At 41.5% G+C, this 20,016-nt stretch overlaps 1 protein-coding gene across 1 annotated transcript in view; it reads right to left on the bottom strand.

Moving 5' to 3' along the window:
- The window catches only part of PCYT1B (phosphate cytidylyltransferase 1B, choline), a 115,384-nt gene extending 95,910 nt beyond the window's left edge, over positions 1 to 19,474 (bottom strand). The window contains exon 1 of the mRNA XM_068962814.1: positions 19,358 to 19,474. Within this exon, the coding sequence (XP_068818915.1) occupies positions 19,358 to 19,474 (117 nt within the window). The remainder of the gene's footprint in view (positions 1 to 19,357) is intronic.
- Positions 19,475 to 20,016: the final 542 nt, after the last annotated feature.

Genomic DNA, 20,016 nt, shown 5'->3' with positions numbered 1-20,016 from the left:
GATGATTCCGTGAAAGTGCTGCACTCAATATGCCAGCAAATTTGGAAAACAGCAGTGGCCACAGGACTGGAAAAGGTCAGTTTTCATTCCACTTCCAAAGAAAGGCAATGCCAAAGAATGCTCAAACTACCACACAGTTGCACTCATCTCACACACCAGCAAAGTAAAGCTAGGCTTCAACAGTACCTGAATCGAGAACTTGTAGATGTTCAAGAACAGGCAGCGGAACCAGAGATCAAATTGCCAACATCCGTTGGATCATGGAAAAAGCAAGAAAATTCCAGAAAAAGATCTACTTCTGTTTTATTGACTATTCCAAAGCCTTTGACCGTGTGGATCACAACAAACTGTGGAAAATTCTTAAAGAGATGGGACTACCAGACCACCTTACCTGCCTCCTGAGAAATCTGTATGCAGGTCAAGAAGCAACAGTTAGAACCAGACATGGAACAATAGACTAATTATAAAAGGAGTACGTCAAGGCTGTATATTGTCACCCTGCTTATTTAACTTATAATGCAGAGTACATCATGAGAAACGCTGGGCTGGTTGAAGCACAAGCTGGAATCAAGATTGCCTGGAGAAATATCAATAACCTCAGATATGCAGATGATACCACCCTTATGGCATAAAGCAAAGAAGAACTAAAGAGCCTCTTGAAGAAAGTGAAAGAGGAGAGTAAAAAAGCTGGCTTAAAACTCAATATTCAAAAAACAAAGATCATGGCATCTGGTCCCATCACTTCATGGCAAATAGATGGGGAAATAATGGAAACGGTGAGAGACTTTATTTTTGGGGACTCCAAAATCACTGCAGATGGTGACTGCAGCCATGAAACTAAAAGACCCTTGCTCCTTAGAAGAAAAGTTATGAAAAACCTAGACAGCATATTAAAAAGCAGAGCCATTATTTTGCTGACAAAGGTCCATCTAGTCAAAGCTATGGTTTTTCCAGTAGTCACGTATGAATGTGAGAGTTGGACCATAAAGAAAGCTGAGCACTGAAGAACTGATGCTTTTGAACTGTGGTGTTGGAGAAGACTCTTGAGAGTCCCTTGGACTGCAAGGAGATCCAACCAGTAAATCCTAAAGGAAATCAGTCCTGAATATTCACTGGAGGGACTGATGCTGAAGCTGAAACTCCAATACTTTGGCCACCTGAGGCAAAGAACTGACTCATTAGGAAAGACCCTGATGCTGGGAAAGTTTGAAAGCAGGAGCAAAAGGGGACGACAGAGGATGAGATGATTGGATGCCATCATTGACTCAATGGACATGAGTCTGAGCAAGCTCCGGGAGTTGGTGATGGACAGGGAAGCCTGGCGTGCTGCATTTCCATGGGGTCGCAAAGAGGCAGACATGACTGAGCAAGTGAACTGAACCAAACTGATTTTATTAACAGACTATTTTGTGTGTGTGTTTATTCTTTTTCTTATAAACTTTTCATATTGAATTGGAATATAGCCAATTAACAATGTTGTGATAGTTTCAGGTGGACAGCATAGAGACTCAGCCGTATTTATACATGTATCCATTCTCCCCCAAACTACCATCCCATCCAGGCTGCCTCATAACATTGAGCTGAGTTCCCTGTGCTGTACTGTAGATCTTTGTTGGTTACTCATTTTAATTACAGCAGTGTGTACATGACCATCCCAAATTCCCTGTTTTTTCCTCTCCAGCAACCATAAGTTCGTTTTTTAAGTATGTGAGAAATAGACTTTATTTTTTAAAGTGGTTTTAGTTTCAGAGCAAAATGAGTAGAAGGTATGGATGTTTCTCATACAACTCTCACTAATTTTAATAGCTATAAAACATTCCATTAAATATCAATTCTCTGTTGCAGAATATTAAGTTGCTTATATTTTACTAATACAAATAACATTCTAAACATAATTTTGAACTTCTGATTATTTCCTTAGGATAATGCCTAGGAGATGAGTTACTTAGATCAGGGGCATGAACATTTTAAAGATGAGTATTTGAAGAACATTTAAATATACATTGGCCAATTACCTTCTACAAAAGCCACATCATTCATACATTACAGTGTATAAAGGCACCTATCTTGCTGCCACCTCACTGGCATCGAGTATTATCTTTGTCAATTTTATAGATCAAAAATGGCATCATGCTGTTTCAATTTGAATTATTTTGATTACAAAAAAGAGTGAATGCTTTTCAAATGTTTATTAGTCATTTATATTTTCTTCTGAGAATAATCTGTCCTTTACTCATTTCTCTATTACTGAGGATAAGTATTTTGAAGTTAGTTAAAAGCAAAACAATAGTACAGTCTAAAAATTATCTTAAATGTCTTTTAAAAAGTGTATTTTCCAACTTTAGAGTATCCTCACAAGAATTCCATTTTTTAAACCAATGTGGCAATACCCACATCTAGATCAGGCTAGTAATTACAGTCCTTCCAGCAATCAGGGACGAGAATTTTTATTATACCCTAGGGATACAGTCACCCTTAAAACACTGACCATCCATATGTCATAACCCCCACGTGGCTACCTTCCAAACCCCACAGTGGTGGATTTCAAATAGCTGGAAAACTCTTAATACTAAAAATAACACTGCACTGCATTGATTCTAAAATGTATATTTCCCCCCACATTTGAGCATGTCTGATACAACTTTCCAAGACTGAACCAGGAAGAATTAGAAAATATATATAGACCAATCATGAGTAATGAAATTGAAACCGTAACTAAGAAATCTTCCAACAAACAAAAGTCCAGGACCAGAGGGCTTCACAGGTGAATTCTGTCAAACATTTAGAGAAGAGCTAACACCTATCCTTCTCAAATTCCTCCAAAAATTTGCAGTGGGAGCAACACAACCAAATGAGTTCTATGAGGCCACCATCATCCTAATAACAAAACCAGACAGATTTCACAAAAAAATAAAATAAAAAGAGAATTACAGACCAATATCACTGATGAGCATAAATGCAAAACTCCTCAACGAAAGAATACTAGCAAACAGAATCCAACAACACATTATAGGATTATACACCATGATAAAGTGAGATTTATCCCAGGAATGCAAAGATTCTTCAATATATACAAAATCAATATGGTACACCATATTAACAAATTAAAGAATAAAAATCATATGATCATCAATAGATGCAGAAAACACTTTAGACAAAATTCAACACTCATTTCTGATTAAAAAAAAACACTATGTTAAGTGGGCATACAGGGAACATACCTCAACATAATAAAAGTCATATACAAGAAACCTTTTTTGAGGAACCTACCTTAACATAATAATAAAGGCCATATACAACAAAACCACAGCAAACATCATTCTCAATAGTGAAAAACTGAAAGCATTTCCCCTAAGATCAGGAACAAGACAAGGATGTCCACTCTCGCCACCCTTATTCAACATAGTTTTGCAAGTCCTAGCCACAGCAATTAGAGAAGAAAATGAAATAACAAGAACACAAATTGGAAAAGTAAAACTGTCTGCAAATGACATGATACTATACACAGAAAACCCTAAAGATACTACCAGGAAACTATGAGAGCTAATCAATGAATTTGGTAAAGTTGCAGGATGTAAAATTAATACACAGAAATCTCTTGCACCTTTATACACCAACAATGAAAGATAAGAAAGAGAAATTAAGGAAACAATCCCATTTACCATTGCTACAAAAAGAATAAAATACCTAGGAATAAACCTACCTAAAGATGCAAAAGACCTGTACTCAGAAAACTGTTAAAACACTGATGAAAGAAATCAAAGATGACACAAACAGATACACATGAGATTAGGAGGGGTCTGAAAATAAATGTCTTAAAATCCGTATTGGCAGTTTTCTTACATTCTAACACCTCTGAAATGGAAGCATGTCTTACAATTAAAGACATTTAGAATCAAGAAATGCATAGATACTGTTAACAATAGAAAATAATCATTGTTACCTAGGGATAAAAATTCCATACCTCAAATCTATTTTTTCTTGGACAATTGAGTTTAAGGAGTTTACAATGAGTATCAATAATAATCTCGTATCTTACTCATCTCTATCTACTTCCCCAAAGGCTGTGAGGTAACTTTTATTTAAAAAAAAAAAAGTTTAAAATAATAGTGGAATAGGGGTGGAAACAAGGGTTTTGAAAAAAGGCCCAGGGTGAAATGAGCACACAGGAATGTCCATCACAGTCCTTTATATTTCAGAGAGCAGGGGCCACAAAAATGGCTTTAAGCTCCCAGCAGTCAAAGCAAAGAGGAACACAAAGTTAATATTGTTTTTAAGCAAAACCGAAAATAGATACTGGGGAGAAGCATAGCATTTCCTGATGCCAAATTTTTATAGATATTCCTCCCTTGGTGCCTTTATAAGGGGCATATTGGGTGATGCCATAGCAACAGCAACATACCAAACGACAGTCCCACAATAAAGACAATCCTGTCTTTTATGTTTGTCTGTGTAGCACCCTCCCTGCAAGGCAGAGTCCCTGAATCAAAAAGTGTTTCTACCAGGAGCCAAACATGTAGTCTGAGAATGCAGTTCTCTCACTCATTTGGACGGATCCAAGGGCAAGATTTAAAACACAGAGACCACAGTTGTCTAACGTGGGATGCACAGAACAATCCGTTAGAGAGCAGCACTTGTGCCTGGAAAAGGAAGGATTACTGACATCTAACAGTAAACTCCACATTTACCCTGGTATCCTGTTTCTGGCTACAAGGTATTCCAAAGGAAGAATACAAGCTGTTACAACAGAGAAGGGGGGCCTGGGTCCCCTGATATTTCCATGTACTTTAAGGTTACTGCAGTAAAATACAGTTCACCTGGGCCTATATGAGTGAATTTGTGGATTATATTTTCTAGTTTTAACTAAACTAAAACTCACAAGATCAGCAGGGGGCTTAAAACACTTCCTACAATGAAACAGTAACGTAAAGATACTACTCTTGCATCTTGCATGTCACTCAGTGGTTGCTGTTCAGTCACTGCATCATGTCTGACTCTTTGCGACCCCATGGACTGCGGCATGACAGGCTCCTCTGTCCACGGGATTTCCCAGGCAAGAATACTGGAGTGGGCTTCATTTCCTCCTCCAGGGGATCTTCCCAACCCAGGGATCAAACCCGAGTCTGTTGTGTCATCTGCATTGGCAGGCAGATTCTTTACCACTGGCATCACCTGGGAAGCCCCAAAGATACCATAAACAGACTAACACCCAAAAAAGTGACCAAGCTGACCCTTCTACTCTTCTTAAAGATTTCTTTGATTGCACCACACAACATGTGGGATCTTAGTTCTTTGACCAGGAATCAAACCCGTGCCCCCTGCACTGGAAGCACCAAACCTTAACCACTGGGTGGCCAGGAAAGTCCCTAACTCTTCTAGTCCTTGTATAAGTTCTCTAGCAGCCACATTATTAGGTGTAAACACTGGTGGCCTCATTAGATTTGAGAAGACAGCAGAATCAAAAATGATCACAAAGAAGATTATTTGAAATATGTGCTATTAGCATTAAACTTCATCTGGAGCATATGATGTACATTGAGATGTTAGCTCATGATGGTATCAAGCTATTGTAATTACCATGATACTTAAAAATGAAGCATCCAGAACATGAAGGCAAACCTCTGATTTTTTTTCAGCAATATTTCAAGATGTGATACTCAATCCTATGCTTCACAAAATACTATTTCACGTACAATGAATGTTTGGAAGCCTTTTTTGAGTTGCTACAATTCAATAGAGAAAAACCAAAAGTCTCATATCATTGCAAAAACACCTGCTCTTCAAGTCACAGTAAAACTGGCTGCTCTAATGTGTAGAAAAAAAATTGATGTCAAACTAAAATGCATTCCTTTGTCAGCAAATATATTTGGAAGACATATAGAAAACATTGCTGAAGACTGAAAGAAACAAGCATTAGAACAAATTATGCAGTGTGGGAGGTTTGCTATACAGTTGGATGGAAGTACAGATATTTCTAACATGTCTCAGCTTGAGGTATTTGCTAGATTCTATTTCAATAATAAAACACTTGTTTCTGAGCCACTAAAGATGTTCCAATAAAGAAAGGTTTTCCAAAGAAGATTGATTCTGCAAAGGGGATGATGTCTATAATATATATATATATATATATATATATATGGAAAAAATGTAAGTATAGCTGCCAATGAGGTGACTGCTTTGCTCATAGACCTTGGTCTCCCACCTTTTTGAGAAATATGTCTCTGTCTTCTTTCCATGGCCCTTCCTTTACAGACTCTTTAAATGTTGTTTCTCATGGTAACATCCTGGAAGATTGTAAAGCAGATTGATTTAACCAGATCTCATATAGAGAGAGATAAGCAGATATAGAGAGGATTCGAACAGCTTTAATTACAGCTTTTCATTTTTCTTCCCTTTAAAAACCTGACAGGATGGCTCGGGGTACTTATTTTCTGCAATTTGTAGGATTATCCGGAGGCACCCTTGCTAGCTAGCAAATTCCATCCACTTCCTTCTGAGTCTAGAAATTGTAAGGCTAGGTCATTGTTAGAAAACGTATCTAGATTAGGCACCATGGATTTTAATTCACAGATTACCTGGCTAGGGCTGGACTGGTCCTAGAAATAAGGCAAGTTTACTTCAAGGGCTTACCTACATTCTCTCTGGGGCTGGGTATACTGACTCTTGGAAGGACCAAGCACACTGAAGCCCTGTTAGCAGCCAACAGCTATAACTGTCAATAGATTCTGATACCATTCCCTAGAGTGTTGCCTAATAGATCACCAGAATTATTTAGAAATGGGAAATCTGTGGTAGCCTAAGTCTGATCACCATAATAGGGCATACTCTACCCTTATTATGATGATCAGACTATCTTTATACTTAGATTTAAAGAATAATATACATACAGAAATATGCACATATCCTAAGGGTGCAGCTTAGTGAACTTTCACAAGCTGAACGCACATAGCACCCAGATCAAGTAACCATCCACTGCCAGTCTCCATCCTGTGCTCCTTCCACTATCTTGACTTCTATTATTAACATTAGCTTGCCTACTTTTAAAATATTGAACAGAAATGGAATTGGATAGTGTATAGTCTTTCATGTCTGGGCTTCTTTCATTCAATATTGAGTTTGTGAGATTCATCCCTGTTTTTGCAGGTGGTTATAGATTCTTTATCCTCATTGCTAGGTAGCATTACATCGTATGAATATGCTACAATTTATTTATTCTACTTCTGCTGGGCATTTGGGGAGTTTCCTCTTTGGGGTTATTATGAATAATGCTGCTAAGAACATCGTAATACTAGTCTTTGGTGGCCATATGTACAAACTTTCTAAGAGTAGAAGTGCTGGGTCAAATGCATTTATTTTGAATTTCTAAATTTACTATAGAGAGCTTAAACATCTGATCTGTTTCTACTCCTAGTCCCAAAAGCAGAAAAATGTGACATGACAGAGCTAAATGTGGCTCTTCTCAAAGTGCATGCAAACACATCTTGTTTCTGAATTACCTGGGAGCTGGAGCAGGTGGTTCTCGACTCACTTTCATGGGAGAACAGTGTGTACTGACAACAGGGGGCTTTAGAAGTCAAGACAGACCAAATTTTAAGTCTCAGTTTTATCAGTTGGTGTTTGATCTTTGGGGAATTACTTAATGCTTGCTTTCCTTATTTATAATGTGGTGAGCAGTCATTCTTATTTCACAAGTCTGTAGCCCGGTTAAACAAGAGAATCCATATGAAGCACCTGCCACAGCACCTAACACAGTGTGCACCATAAACAGTTATTCCATTCCCCACGTGCTGGAGGAAAAGGAGTGAGACCTCTAGCCTTGAGACCACCATAGAACAATGACCTTATAACTAAACAATCTGGAGGTGTAATAGAATTTAGTATTATGTGACTATCCCTACAAACTCAGGCCCACTAGAGATGAAGCAGAGAAGCCTGTGAGTACCAGAAGCAAGCTTTCAACACCATTTGGTCGGCAATGGGCTGTACACCTCATTCATGATACTTCTATTAACCTATTACTGTTATTGTTGTTGCTATTTTTCTTAAGTGCCAGTTTAAGTAGCCTTCAGCATCCTTTCACATTGGCATCAGGTTCAGTGTGCATGAACTGCTGAGTGGAACACAAAAACTGCCAAGTCAAAGACTATGGTAGGAGGGAGGAGATGACATGAAAATCAGTCGTGCTCTGTGGGCTGGCCCCATGTGGCCCCATGCAGTATTACACAGGCACACACTACCAGGGCTTGCTGCTTTATTTCCTAATCACTGTGTTTTCAAGTGTGCCTTCAAGATTGTTGAGTGCTAAACTGTCTCTTTTTCCCTGAGCAGGGTCAGCTTCCCCAGCCTCCCATATAACCCGGTTCATGCTGGGATAAAGAGAAAGGTAGGAATGTTAAGACAATAATGCTATGGTCTGAGACCAGCAACACGTAATCAGATTCTCACAAGGTAAGGGCTGTTACCTGGGAGATCATTGGAAGAAAATAGGCCTAGCTTGCAATGACTTAGTTTGTTCCTATATCACATCTTGCCTCCAGTGATGAGATAGAATAAGTCTTCCTAATTTCACGAAGGGTGCCCTGAGAAGCTTAGTGTGGGCACCAGCGAAAGATACAGGAGTCATCACAGGACTATGGTTTGACCCACTGTTGGACTTGAACCCCAAACACAGTTCTTAGATGGGCAGCACCAGTTGAAGAAGGCCCCTAGAGTTCAGTGCCATACTGTTGGCCTCAAAGTAAACCCAGTATTTTGAACTTCAGTATTATGAAATAGAGAAATTAGAAGGCTATTGTTCACGTTAAAAAGAGATTCAACACAGGTTTCTTTGAAAATGACTAGAACATTCAACACATGATTCAGAATGCATCCCATCTTGCTGAAGAATAAAGTAGAAGACAACAAAAGTTTATATGACATTAATACAACGTTTCAAAGTATTTTGTGAACATTCGTTATGCATACTTTTGCCAGTGTGTCTTGCCATAAGGTCATTCAACTTGTTTTTACTCTAAATGTATAAAACCAATGGGAGGTGAAGAGTGGGGTAGCCCTGACTGTTGATATGAGCATCAAACAACAGCACACTGAAGTGAACCAAAGATCAGCTATCCAACTCATAGTGGGTGATAGAATTGAGGTCCAGAGAGAAGCGATTTGCTTAAGCTCACACAATAATTAATGGCAGAATGGATGTTAGAATCAGACTGTGGATTGCAGCAAGCAGAGACCAAGCTGCAGCCACCTTATCTTGCCAGCATCCAGCCCTTTTGCTGTGGGCCAGTCTGGTATTCATGAGGCTACAGATACGGCTCTGCCTTGATTTGGAGGGTTGGTGTGGAGCCCCAGAGGTCATCAAGAAACAGAAGGGTTTCCGCTCATCAATACCACATCTCATCAGTCATCACTCAGCCTTCCCACCTTCCCTCACCGCCCCAGCCACAGCCTGGAGGCCTGTGGAGCGGAAAGGTTTTGGGGTTGGATAGACTTTCCAGGCTATCCCATAATTACACTTCTGCACCTACCAGAACCAAGTCACTATGACTTTGCTTCCACCTTCATGGAGAAAACAGAAGCTATCAAAGAAAGGAGGCTTTCAACTTTAAATACCTTTTCCCCTTCTAACTTATTCTTAACTGAAAACATCTTTACTAGCTTCTTCATCACCACAGTGGGAGAGATGTCTCTTTACCGGAAGAATCAGAAGCCAATTCCTCCACTTGTGCACTGGATCCCAGCCTCTCCAGTCTAATATTCCCTTCATCAGTTTTCCCCTTCACTTTCACCTTCTCCCACTGGCTGTTTCTCACTTATATTTAAGTGCAATTATTACCAATTTAAAAGAATGAACTGACCAGAAGCTTTTGCATCTTGGATGGAGAGAAATATGGAAGGAACAAGAGAAGAGAAAAGCTAGCCTCTCTCAATCTCAAACCCTGATTTATTCACCGTTGGGTCCTATACATTCTATAAGCTTCTCCTCTCGGTCAAGCTTCTACTTCTCTACCCTCTAAATGCTCTTCAACCTATCTGGCCCCTGATTTCAACACGTCACTGAAACATCACCACTGATCTCTTCTCCCTATATCCAAAGGAGACTTTCCCTTATTATGTCATGTGATCTCTCTCTGTTGCATTGGGTTCTATTGGATATCACTTCCACAGAACTTATCCTGCCCTTGGCACCCTTGATCTCCCAGATATTTGAAAGATCTGTCCTATTTTTGTGATCTTTCCTCTACTGGTTCTTTAAATGGTGTTCCTCAGCATTCCATCCTGGGAAGATTCTGGGATAAAGTAGATTAATTTAACCAGATTTCATGTAGAGACAGGCAGATATAAGGAGCTTTCTAATAGCTTTAATTATAGCTTTTCTATTTTACTCCTTTCAAGAACCTCATAGCATGGCTCAGGGTCAGTTGTTTTTCAGAACTACCCTGTAGTAGGATTATACTGAGTCACTCTTGCTAGTTAACCATTTTCATCCACTTCTTTTAGCAGTCCAGAAACTGTCCAATTCAGTGTCACTCCCATCAATTTCATGACCTCAATTTCACTTCCATCTCCTTCAAACTGAGGTCTCCCAGATCAACATCTTCAGCTCAGAACTCTGAGTTCCAAGACAAAACATTCACTAGACACCTTCAAATGGAAGTTCCCATGGTATCCCCAACATAACTCTCACAACTTGCTATTCCTGGGGGCTCGCATGACACCCACTCACTACAGCCAAAAAACTGAGTAGTTTTGACGCTGCCTCACCTTCAAACTCAGTTACAAATCCTAGAGCATTTATCTCCTTGTTGTTGTTACTTAGTCGCTCAGTCGTGTCCGGCTCTTTTGCAACCCCATGACTGTAGCCTACCAGGCTCCTCTGGCCACAGGATTTCCCAGGCAAGAATACTGGCTGGAGTAGGTTGCCATTCCCTTCTCCAGGAGATCTTCCTGACTCAGGGATCGAACCCATATCTCCTGCATTGCCAGGCAGATTCTTTACCACTGAGCCACCTGGAAAACCCATTTACCTCAAGGTCTCCCATACGCATCCAGTACTCTCCTTTCCCACTACCCCACCTCTAACTTCAAACTTATTAACTCTCGTGTAGATTGCTGCAATAGTCTAACAAAAAGGTGATTTTTTTTCTGTTATGTGCTATGTGATATGAAATCTATTTGTCATTATGGCTTCTCAGAGATCATCCTCCACAGGCCTAGGCAGGTGTCCAAGTTCCCTCTAAAGCAATATGTGGCAAGTAAGCACTTGAAATTGGCTAGTCTGAACTGAAACATGTAGTAAGTGTAATAGATACACACGATTTCAGACTTGGTATGAAGAATATAAAGGGAGTTCCCTGGTGGTCCAGGGTTGGGATTCCATGCTTCCACTGCTGGGGGCCCAGGTTCGATCCCTGGTTGGGGAACTAGGATCTCACAAGCTGTGCAGTGCAGATATTATAATACCCCATTAATTATCTTTATAATGATTATATTTGAAATGGTAATATTGGACTTCCCTAGTGGCACAGTGGATAAACAATCTGCCTGCCAATGCAGGGGACACAGGTTCGATCCCTGGTCCAGGAACTAAAATCACATAAAGTGAAAGTGAAAGTCACTCAATTGTGTCTGACTCTTTGCAACTCCATGGACAGTCCATGGAATTCTCTAGGCCAGAACACTAGAGTGGGTAGCCTTTCCCTTCTCCAGGGGATCTTCCCAACCCAGGGATCAAACCTAGGTCTCCCACATTGCAGGCAGATTCTTTACCAGCTGAGCCACAAAGGAAGCCCCAAATCCCATAAACCGAGGGACTACTAAGCTGTGAGCCACAACTACTGAGCCCGTGCTCTGCAACAAGAGAAGTGACTACAATGAGAAGCTTGTGCATCACAATGAAGAGTAGCCCCCGGTCACTGCAACTAGAGAAAGTCCACACGTAGCAACAAAGACCCAGCACAGCCAAAACTAAATAAAATAAAAACTCTTCTCACTAAAAAAAGAGGGATAGCAATATTTTATGTACTGATTAAATTTAATATTCTATTGAAATTAATTTTACCTTTTAAAAAAACTTTTTAAATTGTGGCTACTAGAAAAATTTAAATTACATTGTATTGCCACCAGGCAGTGATACTCTAGCAGCTGGAGTATGCTACTCACAGTGAGGGCTGAAGATCCCCAAAAAAAAGACCAATCCTTTCCATGTCCACAAACATCTTGGGACCATCAAGTGACACCTTTTCTTCAAATGCAGGGACTTGTCTTAACTTGGGGATCAGGTTAATGGAGTACTCCCTGCTGGGAAGTACTTCTGCTCAATGGATGAAATGCAGCTTAAAGTCTGTACAAAGCCCAATATATTAAAACCAAACTTACAAAAAAGCTCTCTTAAGGGATTTCAGTGTCCTGGCATGCTTCCATCCACCAAACTACTGCCTCCTGTTAAATGAAAATGATCTTCCAGGCTGTGGATTACTTGTTTCATTTCTCTCTATAGCACCTGGTGCATTGTTGCGGGTGAAAATTTCTAAGCAGCTGGCTTACTGTGAATCGTGTTGGTCAGGGACTAAGGTTTCTCCTGGTTACCTTCTAAAGTCTTGCGTCAGTAAATCCTTTAAATCCCCCTCACTGCCTCATGCCATTTCCATTTCTATATGTTCAAACATCAAAATCAAACAAATATTTGGTTTATATTAATTTTTTCCAAAAGGAGTTTTGTTGTTATTCAGTCACTAAGTCACGTCTGACTCTGCGACCCCATTGACTGCAGCATGCCAGGCTTCCCTGTCCTTCACTGTCTCCCAGAGTTTGCTCTAACTCACGTCCATTGAGTCGGTGATGCCATCCAACCATCTCAAGAAAAGGAGTTTAGCATTAGGCAAATCGGGGGGGGGGGGAGGTAGTGAAAGAATAAATTTAAAAGAATAGGAGAAACGAATTCATTGACCCCATGTTCAATATGCCTGACTATTATCAATCTGTAAGAAATGGATGTTGCATTTGAACCGAGATCAGCAGGAAGATGTCTAATAATAGCCTTGGGCAGAATTCCTGCAGACCACAGTAAATGCCCAAGGAAGCTCGTGTTTGTTTCTTTTCACTGACCTAGCACAATAAGTATCTCACTTTTAAAATGTATGCTGGCTGAGTAGCTACATACATGGTGGGGCTCATAAAGGGAGCCAAGGATGTCTCTGGAAATCTGGTCATCTTTTCAAGCACTAGCTGGGGAGCGCCCTACATCCCAGCTGACATAATGCACCTTCTGCAAGACAGCAGTCTCTTGGCACTGCTCCACTGTGAAGTGAAGCCCAAAATCAACTCCTGCAAACATGGCATATAGAACCAGCCCTTTTTTATTTCCAAGGCCTTCTCAGTTGATCTGTGGAACATCCATGTTCATGGAACTGATTTTGCAGGCTAGAATTACAACTTCTCTGTAACAGCAGAATGCACTTCTAGAAGAACTTGACCAAGGTCGTTAACCAAAAGAAGACAGCTTTCAGGGTGACTGGGTCTAGTTGAAAAGAACTGACCAAAATCATGCAGCTAGTGGTAAATCTGGGCTTCCCTGGTGGCTCAGACGGTAAAGAATCTGCCTGCAATGCAGGACACCTGGGTCGGGAAGATTCCTGGAGAAGGGAATGGCAGCCCACTCCAGTATTCTTGCCTAGGAAATCCCATGGAGAGAGACTATAGTCCACGGGGTCACAAAGAGTCAGACAAGACACAACTGAGTGACTAACACTTCACTTTGCCTGGGCCCAGAGGATTGGCCTAGAGGCATCGACTGAGGGTTGGGGACCTAGCAGGACACAGTCCCTACACAGGAGGAGTCCCATCCCTCAGGGGTTGGGTCTCCAAAGAAGGCTGTTACACCCTCTCCACGGCCACTCAGTTCCTCTTTTCGGCAGTCCACTTTGTAAGTCACATGGTATCAAGTTTAAGAAAAAAGACAGCAAAGAGTGAAAAACAAGTCAAGGACCAAGAATAAAGACTATAACAATAGAAAGAATTCTCAGAAACATCTCAAACCCGAGCCACCACAGTAAAAAAAATAAGGGTAGAAATAAGATTACATCCTTAAGGTGTGGGACAGGGTGGGAGGTGGGTAGGAGGTTCAAGAGGAGCAGGCATATGTATATCTCTATGGCTGACTCATGTTAATGTACGGCAGAAATGAAGACAACAATTGTAAAGCAATTGTTCTCCAAATAAAAATAAATAAAAGGTTACATTCCTAAGACATAAGCTCTATCATAAAACCTAGGTAGTTTTCTATCTCTTTTCTAATTTCCTTATCAGTGTTATTTAATTCTATTTATTCCTCTTTCCTAGTATTTCTCCCAATGGAAAGAAAGGCAGGTGGAAAATCTACAGTTATACGTTCCAGAAGCAGTTAGAACTGGACATGGAACAACAGACTGGTTCCAAATAGGAAAAGGAGTACGTCAAGGCTGAATATTGTCACCCTGCTTATTTAACTTATATGCAGAGTACATTATGAGAAATGTTGGGCTGGAAGAAGCACAAGCTGGAATCAAGATTGCTGGGAGAAATATCAATAACCTCAGATATGCAGATGACACCACCCTTATGGCAGAAAGTGAAGAGGAACTAAAAAGCCTCTTGATGAAAGTGAAAGAGAAGAGTGAAAAAGTTGGCTTAAAGCTCAACATTCAAAAAACCAAGATCATGGCATCTGGTCCCATCACTTCATGGGAAATAGATGGGGAAGCAGTGAAAACAGTGTCAGACTTTATTTTGGGGGCTCCAAAATCACTGCATGAAGCCATGAAATTAAAAGACTTACTCCTTGGAAGAAAAGTTATGACCAACCTAGATAGCATATTAAAAAGCACAGATATTACTTTGCCAACAAAGGTCAGTCTAGTCAGGCTATGGTTTTTCCTGTGGTCATGTATGGATGTGAGAGTTGGACTGTGAAGAAGGCTGAGTGCCGAAGAATTGATGCTTTTGAACTCTGGTGTTGGAGAAGACTCTTGAGAGTCCCTTGGACTGCAAGGAGATCCAACCAGTCCATTCTGAAGGAGATCAGCCCTGGGATTTCTTTGGAAGGAATGATGCTAAAGCTGAAACTCCAGTACTTTGGCCACCTCATGTGAAGAGTTGACTCATTGGAAAAGACTCTGATGCTGGGAGCAGGAGGAGAAGGGGACGACAGAGGATGAGATGGCTGGATGGCATCACGGACTCGATGGACGTGAGTCTGAGTGAGCCAGGAGATGGTGATGGACAGGGAGGCCTGGCGTGCTGCGATTCATGGGGTCGCAAAGAGTCAGACACGACTGAGCGACTGAACTGAACTTTCCAGAAAAGTTCTCCCTTGAACATGATTCCATTGTATCTTCAATATCCTTATCAATTTGCTACTTACAAGGGTCTAAAGTTTAGATTGCTTTAAAGTCCTGTCTATCTAGGTATGCCAACTTTCCACTCCCTTTCCTTAAAGAGCTATGCCAGGCTCTGTATTAGACACCAGGGATATAGTGAGGACAAAACAGGTTTCTACTCAACAGTCCCCTGGCAAACATAGACTCGCTGTCAAGGAGTTACCCACTGTCTCCCTTCTGTCCCCAGTGCACCTGGTAACACACCCCTTTGCCAGCTGTGTCTTTATCAATCTGTATGTAACCAATCTGTTTGTGTGCCAGTCTCTTCCACAATCTAGATCTCTAGATTCCACAGTGCCTCTAGTATCTCTAGATTCCAGAGTACCACAGGGCTCAGAGCTCAGCATGTAGTAGGTACTCAATCACTGTGGGCAGCATTAACCCGCATCACAATAAACAAACTTCACTATGAAGATTATATACCCAAACACAGGATTTCCCTGGTGGTCCTGCTGCTGCTGCGTCACTTCAGTCGTGTCTGACTCTGTGCGACCCCATAGACAGCAGCCCACCAGGCTCCGCCATCCCTGGGATTCTCCAGGCAAGAACACTGGAGTGGGTTGCCATTTCCTTCTCCAATGTGTGAAAGTGAAGTTGCTCAGTCGTGTCCGACTCTTAGTGACCCCATGGACTGCAGCCTACCAGGCTCCTCCATCCATGGGATTTTCCAGGCAAGAGTACTGGAGTGGGATGCCCTTGCCTTCTCCTCCCTGGTGGTCCAGTTGTTAAGACTTCGCCTTGCAATGGGGGGGACTCAGGTTTGATCCCTGGTTGGGAAACTAAGATACCACATCCATGGAGTCACCAAGAACTTAGGGACTAAACAACAACAAAATCCTGTGGAGCAACTAAGCCCCTGCACCACAACTACTGAGCCTGCACACTCCAGAACCCACGTGCTGCAGCTCGAGAGTCTGTGTACTGTAATGAAATAGCCTGCGTGCCACAGTAAGACCCAATGCAGCCAAATAAATAATTTTTTAAAATAATAATAATAATATATAGATAAACACATGTAGACAGAGATGCTGTACATACCTTCTCAAGTGCCAGGCTCAATCACACACACAGTTCATCACAAAAAGGCCATTTTACACAATTGCTGAGATTTAAATAAAGTTTGTATCTATAAATGGTGACATTATGTCACATTCTGGGACCTGCAATAAACCTTTATGGCCTTTTATTTACCCAGAAATGTCCTTTCCTGTATCTCTAGGTAAAGTTAGAGTGAGTTTGGGGAACCAGTGTGTGCCTCAGTTAATACAATCACAACCACTCTGATAAATGCTACTCTCTTTTTGAAATAATGTTTTGTTATTGACCCTGGAGAACGAAATGGCAACCCAGTCCAGTATTCTTGCCTGGAGAATCCCATGGACGGAGGAGCTTTGTGGGCTACAGTCCACGGGTCGCAAAGAGTTGGACACGGCTGAGCGACTTCACTTTCACTTTCACTTTGTTATTGAGTCCTATTTTCTCTAAACTTTATGAATTCAAGTGGGTAACACGTGGGGGAAGGAGCCTGTCCTCTGAAGGGTTACCTTTCACGTCTTCCATGCACTTTCCAAAGCTAGTCAAGCAACTCAACAGTCAGACTCTGAGGGACCCACAATTGACTTGGGAAGACATGTTTGGTCCTGGGAGAAACACAGAATTTATATACTTTGAAATATGATGATATTAGCAAAGCTAAAGATCAATAGAAACCAGTAAAAAACATAAAAATGCTAATTTAATATTTTCATTTTCCACTCTCTTCAAACTTTGTTATTAAGTAGGTAATATGTGCCTTCGCTATTAAGTGTAAATCTAAATTTAGAATATACCCCTACAATGCAAATTTTGCTGATAAAAGGTGCTTCCAAAACTTAATAGTGGTTTACAAATTGGTAAATAGCCCCTATTTAAGCAGAGCCAATTTTTTATAGACCACAATAATGATGGACAACAGGGAAAATCTTTTATCAAAGCAATCACTTTCACAGTTCAACTTCTGTATATCCTTCACATGCACGTGCACACACACAGACACACATACAAGCCAGAACTGCCAAAAAGATGGGAGAAGAATGTACCTCACTTAGGGTGTGTCGGATGAGAACTTCCACTTTGCAGGTAGAGTTCTGGGTTCAGATCCCAGCTCTACAGCCCTTCAAAGCAGTGTGACTCTGGGGAAGTCGCTTACTCTCTCTGAACCTCAGTTTCTTCATTTCTAAAATGGTGGGGAGGTGGAGGCGTAACACTGCCAGCTTTGCATGGATCTTGTGAGTTAACCTCCCAGATGAGCTGTCACAAGGGAAAGTGGAAAGTACTTGAACTTTCTTCCTTCCTTTGATTTCCTCTGCCCACCCTCTCAGGGAGAAGCAACCAAGGAGCAGAACAGCTAAAAGGCGGAAAAGGAAGGAAAAGAAGTGGGCACTGACACACAAACCGGAACTGGATGCCCCCTCTTTCTCTCCTGCCCTTTACCTGTCAGGAAGGTGTGTGATTAGAATTTGAACATCGAGTATAATGTTTAAAAAATATATTCTGGGTGATCTTGTAACAAGTATTTAAGGGTTAGTTTGTTGTTCTTGTCGTTTTGCACACGCCTTAACCAAGAGTTGTCTAGTGGTTCAAAGGAATCCCTTGGTAACAAACTTACTGGGATGGTTTGTATCCCATGAGAACACAGGTACTACCTTATGTATACTGTTCAGCAAGTGGCTTAAGCACTGGGGAACAGTTAGTAGTAAAGGGTCCTAAGAAAATAGATCTTAAAAAAAAACAGAAACATTAGTGAACAAAAGCCCACTATGCTCTAAGGCGACTTGTTTTCATGTTTTAGAAACTTGTCCTATCTCCCTCTGAACCCTTAGTAACCATTAAGAAGTAAGTTACAAGATAGACTAGACTTGGAATCTCATTTGGGAATCTCCTCATTTTGGGAGTTCACAGAAAATGCTATATCACAAACTCCTTTTTGTTAAAAAAAAAAAACAAAAACTCATTGCACTTTTAACACAGGGACCGAGGAGGGGGTGGCTATCACTAGAGAGAGGGTAGCTCTAACTAGTCTGTCCCTTGGATCTGAGGGTTCTAAGAAAGGTCTCGCCAAGTTCACCAAGACTTCAGGCCACCCCAAAACCCACTACCCATTTGGTGCTTTTGATTGCTGGAGGATACATGCTGAGGCGGTTGAGAACCAGCCACCTTTCACATTTACTTAAGGAATCATGAGCAGTGGCAGTGAAGCTGATGAAATTTGGGATGCCATTCACTGAGATGCAAGGAAGCTTGAGTGCTGTTTCCACAGTTTGATTATGAAAGGCATGCAGCCCCTTTCCAAGTAAATGTAGCTGTCCCCGGTTCCCAGTACCCGAAGAGAAACCCTCGGCAGCACGCTCCGGAAATGTTTACATTTAAGATGCACATTATTTCTGAACACAATACTGAGGGACCCTTTCATTCATGTATTTTGAAATTTTCAAGCGAACGGGTAAGTTTGGCTTCCATGTCGCTCTCATTTTTCCAAAATTGACATTAAGCACCGAAATTAGTTGAGGACAGAATCATTCCTTAGCTAGAATTTAGAACTTAACAACGGACACTTCCCAAGCTTTGTGGAGAGAATACCATTTTAAAATTGTACCGTAGGAGCTTTATCTTTAGACGAGACTACACCTAAAAGAAGAAAAGCCCATCCCCTCCTCCCAAGGCACAAAAACAGCATAGCCCAAGCGGCCCGCTTCCTACCCAGCCAATACAATAATGCTTTGTAAGCTGAGAGCAGCGCCCGGTATAGAAGCTAAGTATAAACAGCTGAGAAGGATTAGGCGGTAGCTCCATTCTCATTTACATGAAAATCCTCTAAGCATTGCTTTCCTCACTGGCTGCGGGCGCAGAAGGAACTCTTTTGTGCCATAGCCACGCATACATTTGCATCCTTTGTCTTTACTTACCAGTCGAGGCTGTGGGCATGTGTGCTCTATTTCCTCCATGGTTTCTGAGGGAGGCTCATTGGAAAGGGATTTTGGGATACCTGTTTCTGACTCAGCATCAGTGGTAAGTACTGGCATGGCCAGTGAATGCTCCCTCCAGCTCTACACCCTCTGAGAGTCTCCTCCCAGGCAGCGAATGTTTTCTTTGTCACGTATTTTTCTCTTCTCCACCCATCCCCCTTCTTCATCCCTTCTGTCTTTTCCAGGGGGAAGTAAAGAGGTTACCCCCTAATCCCCCGCCCCTTTCCTCCTCCGAGAAACCAAAAGGCAAGGCCTCAGTTTATCACTATAACAACCAGACTGCACTGGAGCGGCGGGTGCGGGATACAGTACCTTATTTGCATGGAGCGCGCTGGTTGGCTACTGTCATCATAGTACCACTCCGCCGGGGAGCGGCCGGGCCCCATTGGCTGGCCGGCCGTGCCCACAGGGCCCGAACTTGCTGCTTTTGTTTCTTCTGTTTAATTCAGTTGCAAAGGTCTAGGACCATTCTGGGCCAGGGACCTCGGCTGCACAACCCAGATAAGGAAAAAACCGCGTCCTGAGATGCCCAGCACGCCTTGAGACAGAACATAGCAGATCTCCACTGAAAAAGGTCCAAGTCCCTGACAGGAGTGTTT

The sequence above is a fragment of the Capricornis sumatraensis genome, chromosome X (assembly GCF_032405125.1).
Source record: "Capricornis sumatraensis isolate serow.1 chromosome X, serow.2, whole genome shotgun sequence".
Lineage (NCBI taxonomy): Eukaryota > Metazoa > Chordata > Mammalia > Artiodactyla > Bovidae > Capricornis > Capricornis sumatraensis.
This window is presented reverse-complemented; position numbering and strand designations above follow the sequence as displayed.